Raw genomic sequence first — 21,807 nt, forward strand, 5'->3', positions numbered from 1 at the left:
AAGGACAAATGGTGCAATCTCTGAGCTGACACAATACTGCCAAAGAAATGCAAATACAGACCCACGGATTTGATCACCCTTGAAAACAACCACCTATACTGAAAGCAAGGAGGGGTTAGTCCAGGTAATATTCACTCTGGTGTTGGTCTTTTCTGTGATTCTTTACTTGGTGTTTGTGAGACGAGATCAAGGATGACCTCAAGTTTCTTGGGCTTCGCTCTCAACCAGATGAGACCAAGAGGATGCTGAGGTAGAAATCAGTAACTGGGCTGTAATGGCTGTATACATCTTGATTACTTATTTGGTGGCAATTGCATTGGACTAGGACGTCAGGGGTTCTTGGGTCATGGGCCTGAATTGCACCATGGCAAATATGAAACTGGAATTCAATAAAAACCTTAATCATAAAAATCCATATGGTTCACTAGGTAAGGAAATCTACTGTCTTTACCTGGTCTGGTCCAGACAGGAGTCCAGATCCACAGCAATATGGTTAACTCTTGCTTGTTCTCTGGCAATTAGAATGGGCAGTCAATGCTGGCCTATCTCGAGATGTCCACATCCCATGAATGAATTAAAAATGACATCACACCTCCTTCTTTGGAATAACAAGTACAGTACAGCATGTGATCGTGGCCGTCGAGATTGAATTTTGTCTACTCCGACCAAGGGTTGGAAAGTGGGAATAATCCAGGCATTGAATGGCTGCATTCCATGCTGTAAAATTCTATGGTAATATACAAAGCCCTGGTTTGATTACATTGGATTCACCTTACATTACCGTACTACAATGTCCATAAATTGAGATCCCTTTTCCCTCATGTGATTTATTTTACATTCATTCCCAAACAATCTGTTGCCTAGGCTCCTAGTTTCTCAGGATTCACTGAGTCACAGGTTTCTCCCCTTTTCCTCCACTTCAAGTCATCTGTGTACAAATATCTTCCCCGTGTAATACCGTTTGCCTAACATTTATGTACTGAAGGAGTGACTCATTTCAGTTTGTATAAAATCAAAAGCTTGGCAATTCATCTTCACATATTTCAGAATATTTCAGAAATCCAACCCATACAATATGTCAAACTATGGGTACATTATCCCCTCATCCCTAATAACAGGTTAACGAACTGATGTTTGTGTAACATATTCATGAAAAGTAGGTGCAATGCACTATGCACTAATACTATTGACGTCAACATAACTAAAAATCTCACACCACTGAGAAATATCAAAGGGTCAAAATGTAGCTGCCTAATGAGCATCAGGGCTGAAGCAGTCACGTATATATTTTCAGTAAAGCTTTACTCACTGCCTGCATTACGTAGTGCAGCTCAACACAGGACCAGCAATTTTATGTTGATTTCCTATGTCTACAACACTGAATATTTGCAATGGAAAATGAATATGATCTTTAATGATAGGCAATTATCAAAATTTCATAAATATAAACTCAGTGAATTCCAAGGTCCCATACAACGGTGAGTGGATTAAACAAAATTACCAACCATTAGAAATCCTCAGCTCCTCTTACCTGACATTTTCAAGAACTGGGGTTCTCACTACTCTGAAGTGTCTGTGCTGCTGAGGAGTCTCAGGTCCTTTCTTTCCTTTTCCCCTGGGTGTTGGCGGGGGGGAAAACGGGGGAAACAAATCACCAGGTTCCAGTACTATGTGCTCGTCGTCCTGTTTCAAGCAAAGAATGAAGGAGAGAAAGAGATGGAGGCTCATTACTTGATTTTAAAAAATGCAACATAAAACACCCAATATCATGCACTGGCAGCGAAGGAACTGGTGACAACTACAAAATTGATCAATTATAATCATAAAACAAGAATCCCACCTGCTCATTTTAAAATGTTTTTACAATCACAGAGGTGTATAGCATGGAAACGTGCCCTTCGGCCCAACTTGCCCATGCCGCCCAGTTTTTACAATTAATCTAGTCCCATCTGCCTGCATTTGGTCCATATCCCTCCATACCTATCTCACCCATACATCTGGCTAAATGTTTCTTAAATGACAAAGTTGTACTCAGTTCCACCACTACATCCGACAGTCCATTCCAGACACTCACCACCCTGTGTGAAAAAATTGTCCCCGATCCTTTTGTATCTCTCCTCTGTCATCTTAAACCTATGCCCTCTAGTTTTAGCCAACAGCTTTTCCCAATTGTAGGGAAGTCTATCTACTTTATCTATGCCACTCATGATTTTACAGACCTCTGTAAGGTCAGCCCTCAGTCTCCTACACACCAGGGAAAAAAGTCTCAGCCTATCTAACCTTCCAGTCTAGGTATCATCCTAATAAATCTTTTCTGCACTCTTTCTATAGTTTAACAGTACCCTTTCTACGGTAGGGCAATCTGAACTGCATGCAGTTCCAGACCTGAACTGAAACCTTTCTTGACTCATGTATCAGCACAGCAAAATCTCTGTACCCAATTTAAAAATTACCCTAGTTGTATTTCCTTTCCTGAATTTTACCTCCAAAGTATATTAGTTTATATTTCTACAATTAACTATAAAGTGCAAGTTATTTGCAGGTCCTACAAATCTTTTCAAGTCTGCTGTTTGGATATTATTTATTCTCCTAAATTCAAATTACTTGCACATGTATTTAATAAGGACAGTTCTAACACAGGTTCTTATTGAACATAATTCAACAAATCATTCCGCTGAGATCTAGCTTTTACCTCTGTCTTTTACTTCTTACCTATTTATCTGTGTTCCACATTCTCCTGAACGATGCACAATTGTCTTTGTCACAAATCTTTGTACAGGACCTATCCATAGGCTTTTAAGAAGCCATGTGAAATACAACCTACATCTCTTATTTATTGTACACATTCAAAGAATTTTCCACAGTCAAGCATGGTATGCCTACTGAAACCCACACTAATTGTTGAACTATGAGCTGCTCAGGTAAAGCTTAATAAATTCAGTCCATATTATACTCCAACAATTCATTCACAGCTGAAGGATGCAAGAAACAGATGTTGGGACAAAAAAGTGCCAATTTATATAGCACCAGTAGAGGATGCTGATTGCTTGGACCGTTGTTGATGTGGAATTGCAGCAGGAATAATTAATTGTCAGAGTTCTCAGGCCACAAAGCACGTAAACTTTGATTGGTTAACGTATCGCCGTGGGAATACAACAGAACATGGCAGTTTCTATTTTCCCAAAAAAAAGGTGCAATGCTTGTATAAATTCCTTTTAACTCCATAAAACAGGATCCTGTGTGTTAATATATGCAGCTTCTAGCACGGGCATCACAATGCAAACCTAACTGATAATCTTAGATTGGTTTTTGGTGCATTTCTTGTCAAACCATGTCAGACATGGTGGTCTGAGGTTTACAAGTATGGATTCATTGAGCACGATTGGCATACTCCCTATACAAATGGTCAATATGCCATAAATAAAAAAACCATAAGAACTGCGGATACTGTGAATCAGAAACAAAAACAGAAATTGCTGGAAAAGCTCAGCAGGTCTGGCAGCATTTGTGGAAAGAAAGAGTTAATGTTTCAGGTCCACTGACCCTTCGTCACAACTGATGGTAGCCAGGAAAATATCGGTCAACAGGCCACTAGATTATGCAGCCTACATAAATACAGAGACGTGAAGCTTGCTGCCTTATCCTGCTACTTTGCAGTAACCTAAAGAGAGATTTCTCCACTAACAGGATGCTGCTGTAAAGCCAAAAAGATGTTTTGCTTAACATACAAATGACTAATGTGATGTATGAGTTTCAGTGCCAGTGTGATGCCAAGAATATAGCCATGAGTCCCAACGATCATATTAAACAAGTCCATTCTCAGCAGGCATGTTGACCCTGTTCAACAAGCCTCTACTTTAAAGTAGCAGAACACCATGCCCAACAATACAGGAGATCCTGCTACTGAACAACATTTATGGATTCAGATAATGCTAAGAATTACACCAAAAACAAATGTAAAAATCAGCAATCACGGTCACAGTATGATGCATTTCCACAAGCCAGAAGTTACACATATTAACATTAATATACTGGACCCAGGTTAATGTTGGCAAAAGGAATTTGCACATACTTTGCACCTTTCCATGGGAAAGCCGGGTCATGGGGACTGTCAACCTCTGCTGTGTTTCTGACCAAGAGTCTACGTGCCTGGCCTAAGAATCAAGTCTGACAATTAACTGTTCCTTGTCTCCATGCTAGCAATTACCCAACCAGTTACTGCCCCCTTCTCATGCTGTATAAATTGGTATCCCATTTCCAATTCTGGTTTCTTCCATCCTAGTCTTGATGACTGCAAATAAAATGCTTTGACCTTAAGTCTCTTTCTAGCAATATTTCAGTTAAAATAAGACAAAGAAGCCTATTATTTCCTGGTATATTTCTGCCTCTTTACCAGAATAGGAATATCAGATTTGTCACCAACTAACAGAATTTTCATTTCCAAAGGGCATGGTTTACATATTTAGTTGGAAGAAAAAAAATGCTTACCTTTATTCCTCTTAAAGAAGCGAAGGACTCCTGGCCAGGTCTAAGGGCAATGATGTCGCCTTCCACCAATAAGCAGACTGGAAGATTGACTAAATGTCCATCTCTATAGGCCCAGTGGAGTGACCAGGATGGGGCAGAGGGCATAAAGAGATCTGGGTATAATGCATCTTCCCATCTCAGTTCCTCACTACTCAGAAGTGCTTCTACAAACATTGAACAAAACAAATACCAACACTCAAGAAATCAGTTTTTAAATTTGCACAGTGAAAAATGAATTAAGTTGCATACTTTGACATGACAATGTGGCATAGTGAAGTAACAAACTTCCACGACCTGGGCACTTGCTCAATGCAGATCATCTCTAACATCATCCAACTGACATCAGTTCATCAACTTGAAACAGTAACGTTTCCTCTCACCCTGAATGCTCTCGATACATCGAGCACTTGCAGCATGTTCTGTTTCTGTCATAGAATCTGGGTTGGGAGCCACCTAAATGCAGCGAGTGAACATTAACACACAAGACACTGACTCCCACTATCACATCTTAAGGAATGATGTGAACAATGCAGAAATTTCCACTGACTTTAAAGTGCATTTTTCCAGGGTACCTTCCCGATACTGAATGAGTCTAATGGGGAAAACATTTTAACTCCAGCATCTTCTCTGTTATTAAAAATGCAACTTTATAGCATAGAGTTCATATTCTGTGACTGAGATTTTCAGGTTTTTGGTCTGGGCTGCAATACACACAAGTGCATCATGCGCAAATAAGAAACTCAGCAAAAATGACTATTGCTAACTAAAATTTCTGTAACTTTTTTTTGATATTGGGTAATTTCTTGTTGCACATATCAGGCCCGGAGTCTAAGCTGTAATTGAAAGTTCCACACAGAAATAAAGAACTCAAAATTAACACCCTCATCCCAGGACTGCTTTCTAATTTGTCAGCTCAGTACCTCAGTAATGTAAGTTATGCAAATACACAATCAGAATAAATGACTATTGTCTGATTTGGCTAATCAGCATTGGTCTCTAAGATAGTAACAAGATGAATAGTATTACGAAAGAGATCCTGACCTTCACAGTGACGTACAACACATTCAAACCTATTCCTCTCATGATTTAATGAGCAAAACATTGTGTAACTGAACCATTCAAACAAGGTCATCTCAAGACTGACTCAGTGCGAGGTCCAACTCATTTGACTTCCGTATTACATACCGGCCCAGGATCTGTTGTGGTGGTGATGGCAAACAATTTTTCAAAACAAAATATGTTTCCTGATGTACAAAATTCATTTATTTTAGCCTTTCAAAGAAACTTCAGTCAATAAATACACCACCTGCGAACTGATTAAACAGGCAATGGGTCATATGTTTACATCAAATAAACCACTATGCAGCTGGAAACTTAACATGTAAAATGCAATTCTGACCTCCAGCAGTAGGCTCATTGAACTTTACTTAGTTGAGACCTTTGGGTCACAAACAAAACATCAACCACACCGCTGGTGCTGCTGAACTAAAATTTAATTTTAAGAATTAACTCACATGAAAGCATTTTCTGAGCTCAGCTACAGATGGAGTTGAAATTAGCAGTTTAGGGAGGTAATTAAGATTTCAAGATACAGGCAAATTACATTCAAATAAACAAATGCATAATCAAACAGTAAGCTGTGAAAGGACCTTCAGAACCGGCTTGGCATGGGGCTTTATAGGCTGGAGACTTGCAAAGCATCTCTGGCCAATGCCCACAGTATAGGCAAGACAACATTTATTAATCTGATCAGAAAAATAGTCATAGGAAATGAATAAAACTGCTGAATGTGTAAGTCAAGATTTTCAGCTTCCATTAACTGTGACAAAAGCAAAATACTTCAAATGCTAGAACATTCATCAAGAATAGGGAATATTGAAAACAATCAGGAAATTAGGTAGAAACAGAGTTAATGTTTCAGGTCTATGACATCTTATCAGAACTGGAAACTGTTAGAGATAAACAGCTATTAAGCATGTTATGGTCATGCACGCATCCTTTTTCCTGATTCTGTATTTACAGAAATGCTGTTCATGTCCAATATTTGAGTTTGGATGAAATCTTAACTCTGCTTCTCTCTCCACAGAATGGGTCAGATCTACCTTCAGATTTCAACCTTGACTGTTTAAAATGTTACCTGTGAGATAATTACAGTCTCAGCTGTTTCTCATTAGTTTGGATATTCACTCAAGGTGAACTAAGAAATCTGTCTTAATCTGTCACAAAGATTCTCAACTCTAACATTTGTTTCATGATTATTCACCATTCAGTTTATTGATGATTGCTTGTAGTCTGGCTATGACCTCGCCTCTTTTCAGTCTTCCTTGTCTCCCAATCACATAAAGGTTGAGAAAAAGTAGTAGGAACAACACAGCAGCATTCAGTACTGCGGTACCCTGGCTATCAGAGATGAGAGAAAAAGCACAAGAATTAGCTGCCTGCAGTCAATAAGCAGTCTTGTAAGTGTTATTGCTCTCATCCTGTAGAACATTCTTAAATTTCTGAAAGCAACACTGAATAAATAACATTCTAATAAACATAATTTCCATGTGGGTCACTTGCATTTTAAATTCCTGTTATTGAGGCTCAATGGAGGTGTGAGACAATACATGCTCAATGCACTGACAGCATAGCTGCAAGAGAGGCAAATTTAGTAACATTTTACTCAAAAGCCACAGACCAAAGTGGTGACACATTAAAGGTCACTTCTATGGGTTTATTATTTGTGCCTTGCCCCACCTCTACTTATACAGTATTTAATAAATGCTCTGCAGCATTCAGAGCTAGCAAGTTCTGAATTATGACCAGCATGAAGTGAGCAAAGGTTCTGTAAATTAGGGAGAAAGTGTGCCATACCACACCGCAGGTGGCCCTGGAACATACTATGAGTACAGCATAGGATAGAGAATGAAAAATGTGGATCTCTATCTTTGTTTCAGCTCTGATCTCTACACAAGAGAACATGTATCTTTCACTTTATGTCCATAAAGAAAATTCATACGGAAATGTATTTTGGCACACTGTGTAATCATTTAAACAAACGTAAGTAAATAAAAATAATAAATAAAAATAATCATTGAAGTCTAATTTTCATTAAGATATGTATTAAAACTATACTAATGTAACTAGAATAAGTCATCAATGAGGACATATTCTCATCCATATCAGCTCCTGTTCTTATGGATAAAGGGCGCAAATGAGTACAGGAACCAATGTTCCCTGCATTTTACGGATTATATTCTCTTCCTTATATGTATCTAACAGACATACTGAAACAAGGGGGATTCTCATTTTTCATACCACCTTTTACTTGCATCAAAATTCTTTAACAGATTTCATCAAGTACAAGATTTTTATGATTGTTGGACCTAATTGTAAAGATTTTCATTTTCTGAGCTAGTATAATTGTACAAGTCCCTTGGCCACCCACCTGTACATCAGTCCCTCGAACCCATCTATCATCCACATTAACACCTTGATATTAACTATTTTAATGTCACATCATAGAACTTGACAGGAACAAAGTAATTAATGAGTTTTTTCATAAAACCATCCGGCTCTAAACTCAGTCGAATTAGGCCAATTTGTTCTCTGCTTCAGTTAAATACATAGCAGTTGATGCCTATGGCAGGGTGGAAGATCTTGCTGGTGTAATGGCCTCCTTAATAACATATCAAGAGGGATATATTGGTGTCAAGTCACACCATTCGGACTGACGATATGAAGCAAATTGGCTATGGCAAAATGGAAAAATACACAAAAAGACTGAATAATTAATGGCTAGTGTTTAAAGTAATACTACATGGCCTACAACAGATGTACATTTCTCCAAGATACAAAAACCCATCAGGAAAGGTGAATCAGCCTTGAGTAATAAAAGGTGCTAAATGTCATATTAGATTAAAGGACGTTGCTTATAAAGATTGTCATAAGAAGTACTAAACCCAAGGGTCGGGAGCAATTTGAAATTCAGCAAAGATGTCCAAGATACTGGCAAAGAAATGTGAATGTGAATGCAAGCTGGAAGAAACAAAGGCAGACTGAAAGGCCTCCTCAGATGAGTGTGAAGGAAAAGATTAGCAAAGACAAATATGCGTCCTTTATAGGTCTGGACCGACAAAAGTGCAATGGTGGACAGGGAAATAGCTGAACTAAAAAATTACTTTGTCTCCTCAGAAAGACACAGAACCACACCCCACACTCCTTCGCCACCAAATACTAGGGGACCAAAGGACCTGTGAAAACGAGGCATTGAAATAAATAAATAACATTGTAGTATTTGCAAAACTAACGGGTTTGAAGTTTGATAAATCTCCTGAACAAATGAGCTACATTAAGTAAATGTAATACTACTATTCAGAGGATGGATTGAGAAAAAGAATGAAAACCCATAGGTCTATTAGTTTTGGGGTCAGTAACAGGAAAAACTTTTACTCCATTGTATTATGATAACTGGACACTTAGAAAAATGATGATCTGATTGGGCAGTCAACATGGATTTGTCAAAGGGGAATTGTGTTTAACAAGACTGTTGTAAGTTTTTTTTCTTAAAAAAAGGATGATACTTGCAACAAAGGACCAATGGGTGTAGTGAATTTGGATTTTCAGCAGGCTTTTGATAAGCTCCCACAAAGGACGTTAGTAGCAAAGTTAGAGCATTCTGTAAGACATAGCAGCACAAGCAGGCCATTTGGCCCATTGAATCTGCTCTGCCATTCAATGAGATCAAGGCTGATCTGATAATCCTCAGCTCCATTTTTCTGCTTTATCCCTACAGCCTTCGATTTCCACATGGTTAGAAATCGGTCTATCTCAACCTTGAATAAACTTAACCACTCTGTCTCAACAGTCCTCTGCAGTAAAAAATTCCACAGATTCACCACCCTCAGAAAACATTCCTTATTTGTTTTAAATGTGCTACTCCTCAATCTGAGATTATGCCCTCAGGTCCTAGGTGCTCTGACAAGGGAAAACAACCTCTCTGCATTTACCTGGTCAAGTCCCCTAAGAATCTTGTATGCTTTCACAAGGTCTCCTCTCATTGTTCTAAACCCCAGTGAGTAAAACCCAATCAATCTCTTCTCATAAGAAAATCCCTCCATACATGGGATGAACCTCGTGAACTTTCTTTGGACTGCTTTCATTGCCAGAACATTTTTCCTTGGACAAGGGGAATAAAAAAGACTGCTCAGAGTTTCAGTTGTGGTCTGACTAGTGCCTTGTATACTTTCAGAAAGTACTCTCTATCATTATACTCCATTCCGTTTGAAATAAAAGCTAACATTCCATTTGCCTTCCTTATTATCCACTGAACTTTGATGTTAGCTTTATGCGATTCATGCACTAGGACTGCCAAATCCCAATGCTGCAGATTTCTGCAGTCTTTCTCCACTTGTATAATATTCAGTTCTTCTTACCTTCCTGCTAAAGGGCTTAACCTCACATTTCCAATACTATATTCCACCTGGCAAATTTTTCACTACTCATTTAACCTGTCTATATTCTTGTGTTATTGTCACCACTTTCCTTCACACCTATTTTTGTCATCTGAAAATTTTGCTATAGCACATTCATTTCCCTCATTCACTAATGCATATTGTAAATAATTAAGGACCCAGCACTGATCCCTGTGGACTCCTCTAGTTATAGGTTGCCAACCAGAAAATGGCCCCCTTATCGCAACTGTGACTTTTATTAGTTAGCCAACTCTCTGTCCACGTTAATTTATTATCCTCAAAACCATGGGTAGTTACTTTATTAAATAGCTTTATGTACAGTACCTTAAAGTGCCTTTTGAAAATCCAAATATATTACATCTATTGGTTCCCTTTGACATACTCTTCTTGTTATCACATCAAGAAACTGCAATAAATTTGTCAGACATGATTTCCCCTTCATGGGTCACATTGACTCTGCTTATGTATTTCTAAATACTCTGCTATGACATCTTTAAAGTTTTCCTAGTGACAGGCGTAAGCTAATGGCCTTTAGCTGCCTGTTTTTTGTCTCTCTCCCTTTTTGAATAAGGGTATTATATTGGCAGTTTTCTAATTCTCTGGGACTTTTACAGAATCTAAGGATTCTTGGAACACTATTAGGAGTACGTCCACTGTCTCTGCAGCTACTTCCTCTAAAATCCTAGGATGCAACCCATGAAGTCTAGACAGTTTACTGGCTTTGAGCCCATTAGCCTTCCTCGTCCTTTTCCTCCGGCAATTTATTTCCTCCTGCCTTTTAGCCTCTTGATTTAGTATCCTCCAACATTAAAACTGATACAAGTACTTGTTCAACAGTTCTGCCATTTCCTGGCTCCCCATTGTTTCCCCAGCCTTGTTCTCTAAGGGGCCTATGTTCACTGGTTGCCTCTCTTCCTTTTTAATATAGTTATAGAAGTTCCAACTGTATTGTGTTACTTGCTAGTTTGTCCTCAGTTTATTTTCCACCATATTTTGATTGGCAAACCTATACTTCCACTTCTGAATCCTCCCTCCAATTAGTTTTAAACACACTCTACAGCCCTAGTTATTTGATTCACTAGGATGGCCTCAGCATGGTTCAAGTGAAGCTTGTCTGACCGAATAACTCCCTTCCACCCCAGTTCTGGTACCAATGCCCCATGAAGTGAAACCCATTCCTCCCACACCAATCCTTAACTTTGTCATTTTATTCATCCTGTGCCAAACTGCCAATGGCCAAGGTATCAATCCTGAGATATTCTACTTCTGGCTGATCAAAATCTTTCAGCAGCAACTTTCTTTCCAGTCCTATGAATGTCCTTACTACTAATGTGGTAGTCACATTGGTTACTATGGTATCACAGCTGCAGAAAGGGAGGTTGTGGAGGAGGGTTTGTCCACTGAGTCAGTATGGGTGGAAGTCAGAAACAAGAAAGGAGCAGTCACTGATTGGGAGTTTTCTATAGACCCCCCAATAGCAACAGAAACACTGAGGCACAGATTGTGGAGAGGTGCAGAAGTAATAGGGCTGTTGTCATGGGTGACTTCAATTTCCCCAATATAGACTGGAACATCCTAAGTGCAACTAGTTTGGGTGAAGCAGATTTTGTCAGGCGTGCCCAGGAAGGATTTCTGACTCAATATGTAGATGGGCCAACTCGAGGGGAGGCCATATTGGATTTGGTGCTTGGCAACGAACCAGGCCATGTGTCAGATCTCTCGGTGGGAGAGAATTTCGGTGATAGTAATCACAACTCCTTGCCCTTTTATATAGTCATGGAGAGGGATAGGAGCAGACGGTATGGGAAAGTATTTAATTGGGGGAGGGGAAATTATGATGCTATTAGGCAAGAACTGTGGAGCCTAAGTTGGGATCAGATGTTCTCAGGGAAATACAGAAATGAGGAGGTTGTTTTGGGAGCAGTTGCTACAAGTACTGGATAGGTTTGTCCCACTGAGGCAAGGAAGGGATGGCAAGGTGAAGGAATCTTGGATGACAAGGCATATGGAATATCTAGTCAAGAAGAAGGAGGAAGCATACTTAAGGTTGAGGAAGCAAGGGTCAGACAGGGCTCTAGAGATCTACAAAGTAGCCAGGAAGGAGCTGAAGAATGGACTTAGGAGAGCTAGAGAGGGGTATGAAAAAACGTTGGCGGGCAGGATCAAGGAAAACCCCAAGGCATTCTATGTTTATGTGAGGAACAAGAGGATGACCAGAGTGAGGGTACGGCCAATCAGGAATCGTGGAGGGAGCTTGTGCACGGAGTCAGAGGAGGTAGGGAAGGTCCTTAATGAATACTTTGCTTCAGTATTCACCAGCGAGAGGGACCTTGACATTTGTGAGGGCAGCGTGAAACAGCCAGATATGCTTGAACAGGTTGTTATTAGGAAGGAGGATGTGCTAGAAATTTTGAACAACAGGTGGATAGATAAGTCCCCTGAGCATACCCAAGGTTTCTATGGGATGCGAGGGAAGAGATTGCTGCCCCTTTGGCAATGATCTTTCTGTCCTCACTGTCCACTGGAGTAGTACCAGATGATTGGAGGGTGACAAATGTCATTCCCTTGTTCAAGAAAGGGAATAGAGATAATCCTGGGAATTACAGACCGGTCAGTCTTACTTCTGTGGTGGGCAAATTACTGGAGAGGATTCTGAGAGATAATATTTATGATTATTTGGAAAAGCCCAGTTTGATTATAAATAGTCAGCATGGCTTTGAGAGGGGCAGGTCATGCCTCACAAGCCTTATTGAGTTCTTTGAGGATGCGACAAAACACATTGATGAAGGTAAAGCAGTGGATGAGCTGTATATGGATTTTAGCAAGGCATTTGATAAGGTTCCACATGGTAGGCTCATTCAGAAAGTAAGGAGGCATGGGATTCAGGGAAATTTGGCTGTCTGGATACAAAACTGGCTGTCCAATAGAAGACAGAGGGTGGCAGTAGATGGAAAGTATTCAGCCTAGAGCTCAGTGACCAGTGGTGTTCCGCAGGGATCTGTTCTGGGACCTCTGCTCTTTGTGATCTTTATAAATGACTTGGATCAGGAAGTGGAAGGGTAGGTTAGTAAGTTTGCCGATGACACAAAGGTTGGTGGAGTTCTGGACAGCTTGGAAGGTTGTTGTAGGTTGCAACGGGACATTGACAGGATGCAGAGCTGGGCAAAGAAGTGGCAGATGGGATTCAACCCAGAAAAGGGTGAAGTGATTCATTCTGGAAGGTCGAATTTGAATGCAGAATACAGGGTTAATGGCAGGATTCCTGGCAGGGTGGAGGAACAGAGGGATCTTGGGATCGACGTCCATAGATACCTGAAAGTTGCTACCTTAGTTGATAGGGTTGTAAAGAAGGCGTATGGTGTGTTAGCTTTCATTGCCAGGGGAATTGAGTTTAAGAGCCACGAGGTTATGCTGCAGCTCTATAAAACATTGGTCAGACCACACTTGGAAAATTGTGTTCAGTTCTGGTCACCTCATTATAGGATGGATGTGGAAGCATGAGAGAGGATGTAGAGGAGATTTACCAGGATGCTGCCTGGACTGGAAGGCAGGTCTTATAAGGAAAGGTTGAGGGAGCTAGAGCTTTTTTCATTGGAGTGAAGTAGGATGAGAGGTGACTTGATTAAGGTGTACAAGATGATGAGAGGCATAGATAGAGTGGATAGCCAGAGACTTTTTCCCAAGGTGGAAATGACTATTACGAGGGAACATACTTTTAAGGTGACTGGAGGAAGGTAAAGGGGAGATGTCAGAGGTAGGTTCTTTATACAGAGATTGGTGGGCGTGTGGTATGTGTTGCCGGCAGTGGTTGTGGAGTCAGATACTTTAGAAAAAAAAACTTTATTTTTTACTTTACAGATACTTTAGAGACTTTTAAGCGACTCTTGGATAGGCACATGGGTGATAGTAATAATGTAGGATTTGCAGGTTAGTTTGATCTTAGTAAGATAACAGGACGGCACAACATCATGGGCCAAAGGGCCTGTACTGTTCTATGTTCTATGTGGAGGACAACGGCTAGATCCCTCCCCTCCCGCTCCTCATTTAAAGAGGGTGACTGCCTCCTGGAGCAAAGAGTTCAGGTCACTCTCCCCCTCCCTGATGTGGCACAATGTTTGCAGCTCTGACTCCAAATCCTCAACTCATCTGAAGTTGCTAATGCTGCAAACACTCTTGATAGATGTGGATCACACTGGAGTCCAGCAGCTTTTAAAAATCAGTCCAGTGCACCTGCAATTTGTAGTTTATTACATTACTTCCTTTTTTTAAATTCATTACATATTGATCATATACCAAAAAATTTTCTTTTCCAAAAACGTGAAGAAAGCTCGGAGACCTGAACAGACTGAAGGCCTTAAGTTTATTTTAAAGACCAGAAATAGTCACCAACCAGCTGCAGCAAAAATCAAACACCTCTCTCCTTCCTCCACTGAACTCGAGACTCAACTTCTGTACTCTATTCTAAGTTATACTAGTTTGGCTATTTATGTTTCCAACACAAAGGGCCCAGTTCACTCATCTAATGAGGGTCCAGTTTCAACCAGTTCTTAATTATGCTACTCTTACAACGCACATCTTGAAAATAAGCCTGCTTAAACTTTATAAATACACATTTTAAAACTAGTGATTCCTCTTTAAACAAATGAGTTACAATCTAAATTAAGTTTGCATAAATTGTGGATTTAGGCACTTTCATATCCATCAAATGCATGCACTCACTACATTTTGTCTAGCCATTAGTTTTACACATGACATGTCACTTACCTTCCATCTGGTTGGCTTCCAAAGCAACACAGCAACAAAATGGCAGCCATCAGCATAAGAGCTGCTCCAGGCCAGTGGAAGCTGGAGGATCGGTTACTGAGGTTGAGGAAACCCTTAAACCATACATCCTACAATAAGATCAGTGTAGTCAGATGGCAATTGATAACACACAAACACATCACACAATAAGTCCCGACAGAACAGATTCGCACACGACACCACACACAGAGATACAAGTTTTGTTTCCACAGTTAATACTTTTAATCACCTGTGGGACTAAATGATTAGCTAAGCAGGAAGATAAAGAACATGAAATTATAAAACAGAAACATATTTACCCTGGGGAATAATTTAAAGTTTTCCATTGCATTATCTGTGAAATATCAGACAAAGATCTGAAATGAGGGGCTCAAGAGTCTTTTATGAATGTCCTTTGAATAGAGGCTGGAGTGATGCGTGGCTTCAATTCATTTCAAAATATCTAATGAAATAGGGCACCTAATTCTAGCTAAGCAGTGAAACTATCACCACCCCCCAGTGTCATGGCTGCAGTGTAATCCAGGACAACATTGCCAGTTCATTGCCCAGTTCTTTCAAATTGCTTTCACCATTGAGCACAGATTTTCTAGTCTGTTAAGGTTCCTTTGAAAAGGACAGCAGAAAAATGTAACAGTAAAAGACATCACAGTGCCATACAGGTAGATTTAAAAAAACGTCTTAAAACGGAGGTGGAGACATTGATAAAGATAATTCCAGAGTTTAGGGTTTAAACTGAAGGCACAGCCACCAATAGTGGGAAGAAGGAAAACGCAGGTGAACAAGGCAGCCAGAGCTAGAGGCATATTGAATTCCCAAAGGGTTTCAAGCTTGGAGTGTGGGGTTACAAAGAGAGAGAGAGAGGTGCGAGGCAATAGATGCATTTGAACACAAGAATGAGAATTTTAAATATTGGGCTTGGTAAACATGGAACCAATGCAGTTTAGCAAATAAAAATTAGGATACAGACAGTAGGATTTTGAAGGAGCCTAAGTTTATGAAAGGCCAGTCAAAAACAATGAAGGATGGCGAGAATTTTCAGTATGTCCCTACCTTCCAAGAGCCCTTCTTTATCTGCTGCTTCTGGTGCTCTTCCAGGATTACCGAGAGCTGGTTATGCAGTACTGTCAGAGCCTGTTTGGTGGAAAGGCCCAAGCTAGCGACCATTTCATCCTATGCAATAATCAGAACAGTATGACTTAGCTAATGCCTCTAATAATGCCACTGATGGATAATTTATTTTAAAATGGAAAGCCACCTAAATAGACTGTGACCCTGTTGGTAACACTGTCATCACTAGGGGTTAAGGAAGAAATAATTAAGTAGTGATCTTTTTTGCATATTTTAAGAGTGAACAAAACTGCAGGTTAATTTAAATTATATTCTGTCAAACTTGGGACTGGCTGGATGGACCATTATGCCTAAAAGAGAGATCAATTGGTGGCTATTTCTGTCACTGTTAATTGCAATTCTGAAGAGATAATTAAAAGCATTCCATCCAGGATAATGCTCAAAGTACTTCTGCACCTGCTGCATCTTGATACAGAAAAAAGTTTATACTTTGTCAAGGTTTATTGTCATCCCTTGAGTGGGTTTTCCTATGCATTCAGCAACATTGCTGTGAACAGGAAGGCAGAGAGGGAATAATATGTTGCTGTACCTCACCAAGCAACTCTACAGCAATGGCTGGAGCTGGGGAGGAAAGCTTCAAACTGAGGTGACGGGCACCCAAGAGGAAATCAAACCATTTCCACAGGAAACAGACTATATCACTGTCATCCAGGCACAGAGTAAACTGCTTGTGAACCTAGCTCAGCCAGCAGCAGGAAAAATAAAGAAATGAGGTGGGAGAGTCCTATTCCAAAAAAACCCCACTTCAGAACAGAATCATTTCCAGTATATTTTGAAAGAGTGACCGTTGATTGAGCGGGACCACCAGCTGCTTCTTGGGCACAATTCCTAGGCAGTTAAACAGCTTGAGGTCCTGGATGGACGGATGCAATTAGAAGGACAGTAGTCATTTGAGCATATTTTTCCATGATCTCATAGCACGACCACACAAAAGCCCCTATTCTAAGGAGCTCAGTGGGACAAGCGGATCAGTGGTGAAACAAGACCATCCCTGCATGAGGCTACAACCACATCACAAATTCTTCATGTGCTTGGAACTGGCATCATTTCTTGTTAAATGCCTTTTCTTTTAGTGACTGGCATTTTGTCTTTACCAAATATTGTATTAAATTGTGCAGAATGGTCATACAGCAAATATCATGACCAAGTAAGACTGGACTTCAGGGCACTGCTAGCATTTAGTTTAGCACTGCCTTCTACGTCATGCACATATGGTCAAACATAAATATGCTGCATCGTTCTACCTAAAACTATTGAGTCAATAGTTTTAATCTTGTGACAAACATAGGGAATGCTGGAGAAACTCAGCAGGTCTGGCAGCTTCTGCAGAAGGAGAAACAGAGCTAGCATTTCAAGTCTGCATGAACCGCCTTCAGAAGCATCAACTCTGCTTCTCTCTCCACAGAAGCTCCCAGGCCTGCTGAGTTTTTCCAGCTTCCACAATATTTTGGCTTTAGTCAAGGATTTAATGTTGTGGTTTTACATGCTTATAATTCTTTACTGCATTTGCATGTTCAGCAATCACACAGAGTGATTAAAGAGACAGCACCCTTCAGAGTTTTCTTAAAAACACATTTGCACCAGCTGTCAGTCATGCCGTGACCCATGAACATGCCACAAATGAGAAATGTTGATCTGAGCAAAATCAGCTTTCAAATCCCTTAACACAGATTAAAAATCAATGAAACACATTAAAAATTAATTTTCCTTCTTACATTCACAGCAGGCTACCCATCTTCATTTTAAATTGAATTTTAATCAGATAGTGTTTTAAGATATTATTCCAAGTAATCTTTGCTAAGCATTTGTAGATGTCAAAATGTACAATAAAACATTATTGCTTTTGTATTTATGTGCATTACACTTAAGTATCTTTCAGATTTTCATCTCCTTTATTTGATTGCTTTCAATTTCTTTTGGATCCATAACAATTGTGGCCTGAACATCAAATGTCACATAATGAAAAACAAAATGTTTGCATTTATAGTATCCGAGTATCTCAATTATTCCAACCATTTCAAATACTATGCATTGTTTTGAGATGCATGGATGGTGTTGCAGGTAAACAGAGCAGCAATTCTGCCTGATATTCAAAGCTGAAAGGAGATGACTGACTTTTTGGTAATGCTGGTTGAAGGAGGAACATACTTCAAGACATCATGAGGGCTCCTTATACTTCAAGTAACATTGAGAGATCCTCAATATCTAATCAACTGGAAGGAGAAGGTAAACTCTAGTTTCGAGTCCTGACTAAAGAATAATAGTTCAATAATAAGGAACGGCCTCTAGTTATGCATTCAACTCTCAACAGATCACCATGTTACAAACCTTGATTTTCCTGTTCCAGAGAGAAGGGCACTATCAATTGAACCAAGTTGACACAATGATCATTGTGTACCATTAACGTGATCAGATTTTACACTAGGTGTTTAAGTGAGACTGCATCATTCATAATGCTCTGAATTGCCCATCAATAGGTTTCCAGGGTACAGAACCTGATAACAACGCACATTGGGAGTACACAGAACCCCCAATCTTTGCCAGTGCTGCGCTAATGTGGGTTCTCACTCGTGGTGCACAATTGAAAGATGTTTACATTGCTTGGGACAGTAATGATTTGAACTTGCATAATGTGATGCAGAAACATTAAGTGCACAATGCCATAATTGCTTTTTTAAATGAAGGACCGTCACTTGCTAGACATCTTCAAAAGTTTTTACAATCCAATTTCATCAGTTTTCTGCGTTGTAACACTAATACTGCCACAGAGTACAACAGTGGAGATAAGAGACCAGCCCAAACAGACAGATTCACACCACTTGGACTGCATCTGCTTCATGCTAAAAAATTTAGAATGGAAATAAATACCTGTTAAATTTAACAGCAGAAAGCACAGCATGCATGTCACCAGACATCCATACAAAAAAGCTCCATACACAAGCCAGGCAGTCCAACTGAGATGTCACAAATGGACCATAGTTGATTGGTTCTGACCTCAGATAATAGGTGAACTACAAATGCAACTTCAGGAGCAAAGTGGCACAGAGCTGGCACTATTTCATCTTTGCTTCAGGCTGAAGGGAGCAGAATGATGCACGTTAACTACAAAGGTACAATGGTTGGAGCAGTGGAAAAATAGAAACTTCCAAGAAAAAAACCAAATGGTATATTACGATTTTGATGTTCGACCTATCTACCCAGCTTGTTGTTATCCTGAACCCACATATGGAAAACAAATTAATTGGGATTCTTAATTGTGATCTTTATCCAAGTTTATTCCCCCTCCTAGAAATCGCGTATGATAGGCATACATTTTGGAGACAAAGGAAATTTTCAGTTGAGCTCAAATATCTTCCTATATCCCACAGGTCTGGTTGGAAGTCACTCACAAAGAATGGCCAGTTAGGTCAAATTATGGAGGCCAGCTTGCCCTAATCAAACATCATCTCAGCCTTAAGAATTGCAAGAACTGCAGATGCTGGAGTCAGAGACAACACAGTGTGGAGGTGGAAGAACACAGCAGGCCAGGCAGCAGAGGAGCAGGAAAGTTGATGTTTCGGGTCAGGACCCTTCTCCCAACCCGAAACGTCAATTTTCCTGCTCCTCTGATGCTGCCTGGCCTGCTGTGTTCCTCCAGCTCCACAGTGTTGCCTCATCTCAGTCGAAGATGTTTTATGCTGCTGGGAATATTCACTGATATCATGCATAATGATACAACCCAGACTACAGTTTTGCCAGGATGATATACGATAGAGATTGAATATACAGACTCGTAAAACTGACTGGCTTATCTCCATATGTTAAAATGACGGCTGCCTGGGAATTAGTAATGAAACCGTAATTCAATGAAGGAATCAGATGTTGCGGAGCAAAACTGATGATTTATGATGATCTGAAGCTGGGAGGTATATTACCATCCATTAATTTTATTGCAGATCCCAATGTTCCATCCTCTATAAAATGAGAGCAATACCATTAACTCAGACTGCTGCAGGTCCAGCAATGTGCCCTTCTTCTCTGCTTTTCAGATCACATGGTCTTGCAGCATTTACACAGGGTACTGGGGAGGCCACATCTGGAATATTGTGTGCAGTTTTTGTCTCCTTCTTTGAGGAATGCTGTTCTTGCTATACAGACAGTGCAATGAAGGTTTACCAAATTAATTCCTAGGATGATAGGACTGATGTAGAAGGAGAGATTGAGTCAGTTAGAACTGTATTCACTGGAATTTAGAGTAATGGGGGGTGTTGGTGTAGGAGAAGGAGAGAGAGAGAAGGGGATCCCATAGAAACCTATAAAATTCTGACAGGAATAGACAGGTCAGATGCAGGAAGGATGTTCCCCATGGTGGGGGAATGCAGAACAAGGGGTCATAGTTTAAGGATAAGGGGAAACTTTTTAGGACTGACAAGTGGAGACATTTCTGCGCCCAGAGTGGTGAGCCTGAAAAGTGGTTGAGGCCAAACCATTGTGCGTTTTTAAGGAGGTGATTTTAGCTCATGGCTAAAGGGATGAAGGGAAATGGGTATATGATGGGATTAGCGTACAGAGATTCGTATTCAGCCATGATCATAATGGATGGTGCAGTAGGCTCGAGGGATCAAACGGCCTACTTATCCATCTACAGGACATGCCCTAACAGCACATTTACTTGAATCTCACCTGTGCTTTGTTAACCCTTCATGAAATATCAGACATAATTCCACCCACTTTTACTAATTTTTTCCACATTTTTAAATAACATCTTTCTCTCTTTATGGTTAATTTTTGCATTTACCTTCAACTCAACTAAATATTTTGGAGATAGGAACAACGAGCCAAAGCCAGTCAAAAACCAGAACAGGGATGAGGAACATGCAATATTCTTCTGACCCATACCTTCTAGTTATTGTAACCCTTGTCATCCTCATGTAATTCAAACAGCCTGAATATCCTGTGCCTCAGCACAGTAATGGCCAGTGGGGATGGACCTCTCTGATTGGTGCAGAAGAAGAATTTATACTTATATTTCTCTATCACAACCGAGCAATGACCAGCTGATCTGGGCTGAGAGTATTGATTGAAAGAAGATTTTCCAGTAAAACTCTGCTCAAACTTCAAACAGTGCCTTGAATTATGGTGGGGTCGTGAGTTCAGATAAATGGTATTGCATATCGTCCTCAATGATCAAAGCCAGGATAGCTACCTATAACTTACAAATGCCCTAGATTTTCCCTTTCAAATATGAAAAGCACTGCTGGTAACGCCTTCATGTTAATGCAAATGAATTGCAGCTCCAAAGTGCAAATTTTAACACTGCCAGTAGGGAGATGTGAAACTTAGTTTTATTTTTTTTCAATGATTCGTTTCAAGAGAAAAACAGTCTAATATTGTCCTATCTTCAGACTATATAGACTTGGTAGAGAAATTACAATTTTATAAAACATCCCTTGTTTTGGCTTTATTATAGTTTCAGGGACAAAAACATCCAAACACCAGAATTGTCAAACCTAGAGACTTATTTCTCATAATGAACTCTTAAAAATTACAACAGATCAATTCTCTACCCAATTTCTCTTTCCTTAAATGGTTTTTCTTAGTAGTTGCCCCAAAGAGTGAGCACTGGTTATTCAAAGGCAATGAACATCACAGGCCAACTCTATCATAGAATCCCTACAGTGTAGAAGCAGGCCATTTTATCCTGTTTTCACTTTTAAATACCACACACATACCATCAAGGATCACTAGATAGCTTATAAGAGCAGTTGCAGATGTAAAATGTCCATCATCAAACAATGAGGACAGATAATACTGCCTGACAGAGTCAGATTGCACAAATGCATTGTGACAAGTAACACAAGCAATTGACAAAGGTAGGGTAGAAAAGTACAAGGCAAAACAAATTTTTGTATAT

At 39.9% G+C, this 21,807-nt stretch overlaps 1 protein-coding gene across 6 annotated transcripts in view; it reads right to left on the reverse strand.

The window, feature by feature from the left end:
- tmem94 (transmembrane protein 94) overlaps positions 1-21,807 on the reverse strand; it is a 121,291-nt gene that overhangs the window by 64,411 nt on the left and 35,073 nt on the right. For all 6 annotated transcript variants that reach the window (XM_048610716.1, XM_048610717.1, XM_048610718.1 and 3 more), the window contains 5 exons: positions 15,837-15,956; positions 14,748-14,875; positions 6,791-6,927; positions 4,489-4,691; positions 1,532-1,683 (listed from right to left, as the gene is read on the reverse strand). In XM_048610716.1, the coding sequence (XP_048466673.1) occupies positions 1,532-1,683; positions 4,489-4,691; positions 6,791-6,927; positions 14,748-14,875; positions 15,837-15,956 (740 nt within the window). The remainder of the gene's footprint in view (positions 1-1,531; positions 1,684-4,488; positions 4,692-6,790; positions 6,928-14,747; positions 14,876-15,836; positions 15,957-21,807) is intronic.

This window comes from Rhincodon typus, chromosome 23 (assembly GCF_021869965.1).
Source record: "Rhincodon typus isolate 14 chromosome 23, sRhiTyp1.1, whole genome shotgun sequence".
In the NCBI taxonomy this organism is placed as follows: Eukaryota; Metazoa; Chordata; class Chondrichthyes; order Orectolobiformes; family Rhincodontidae; genus Rhincodon; species Rhincodon typus.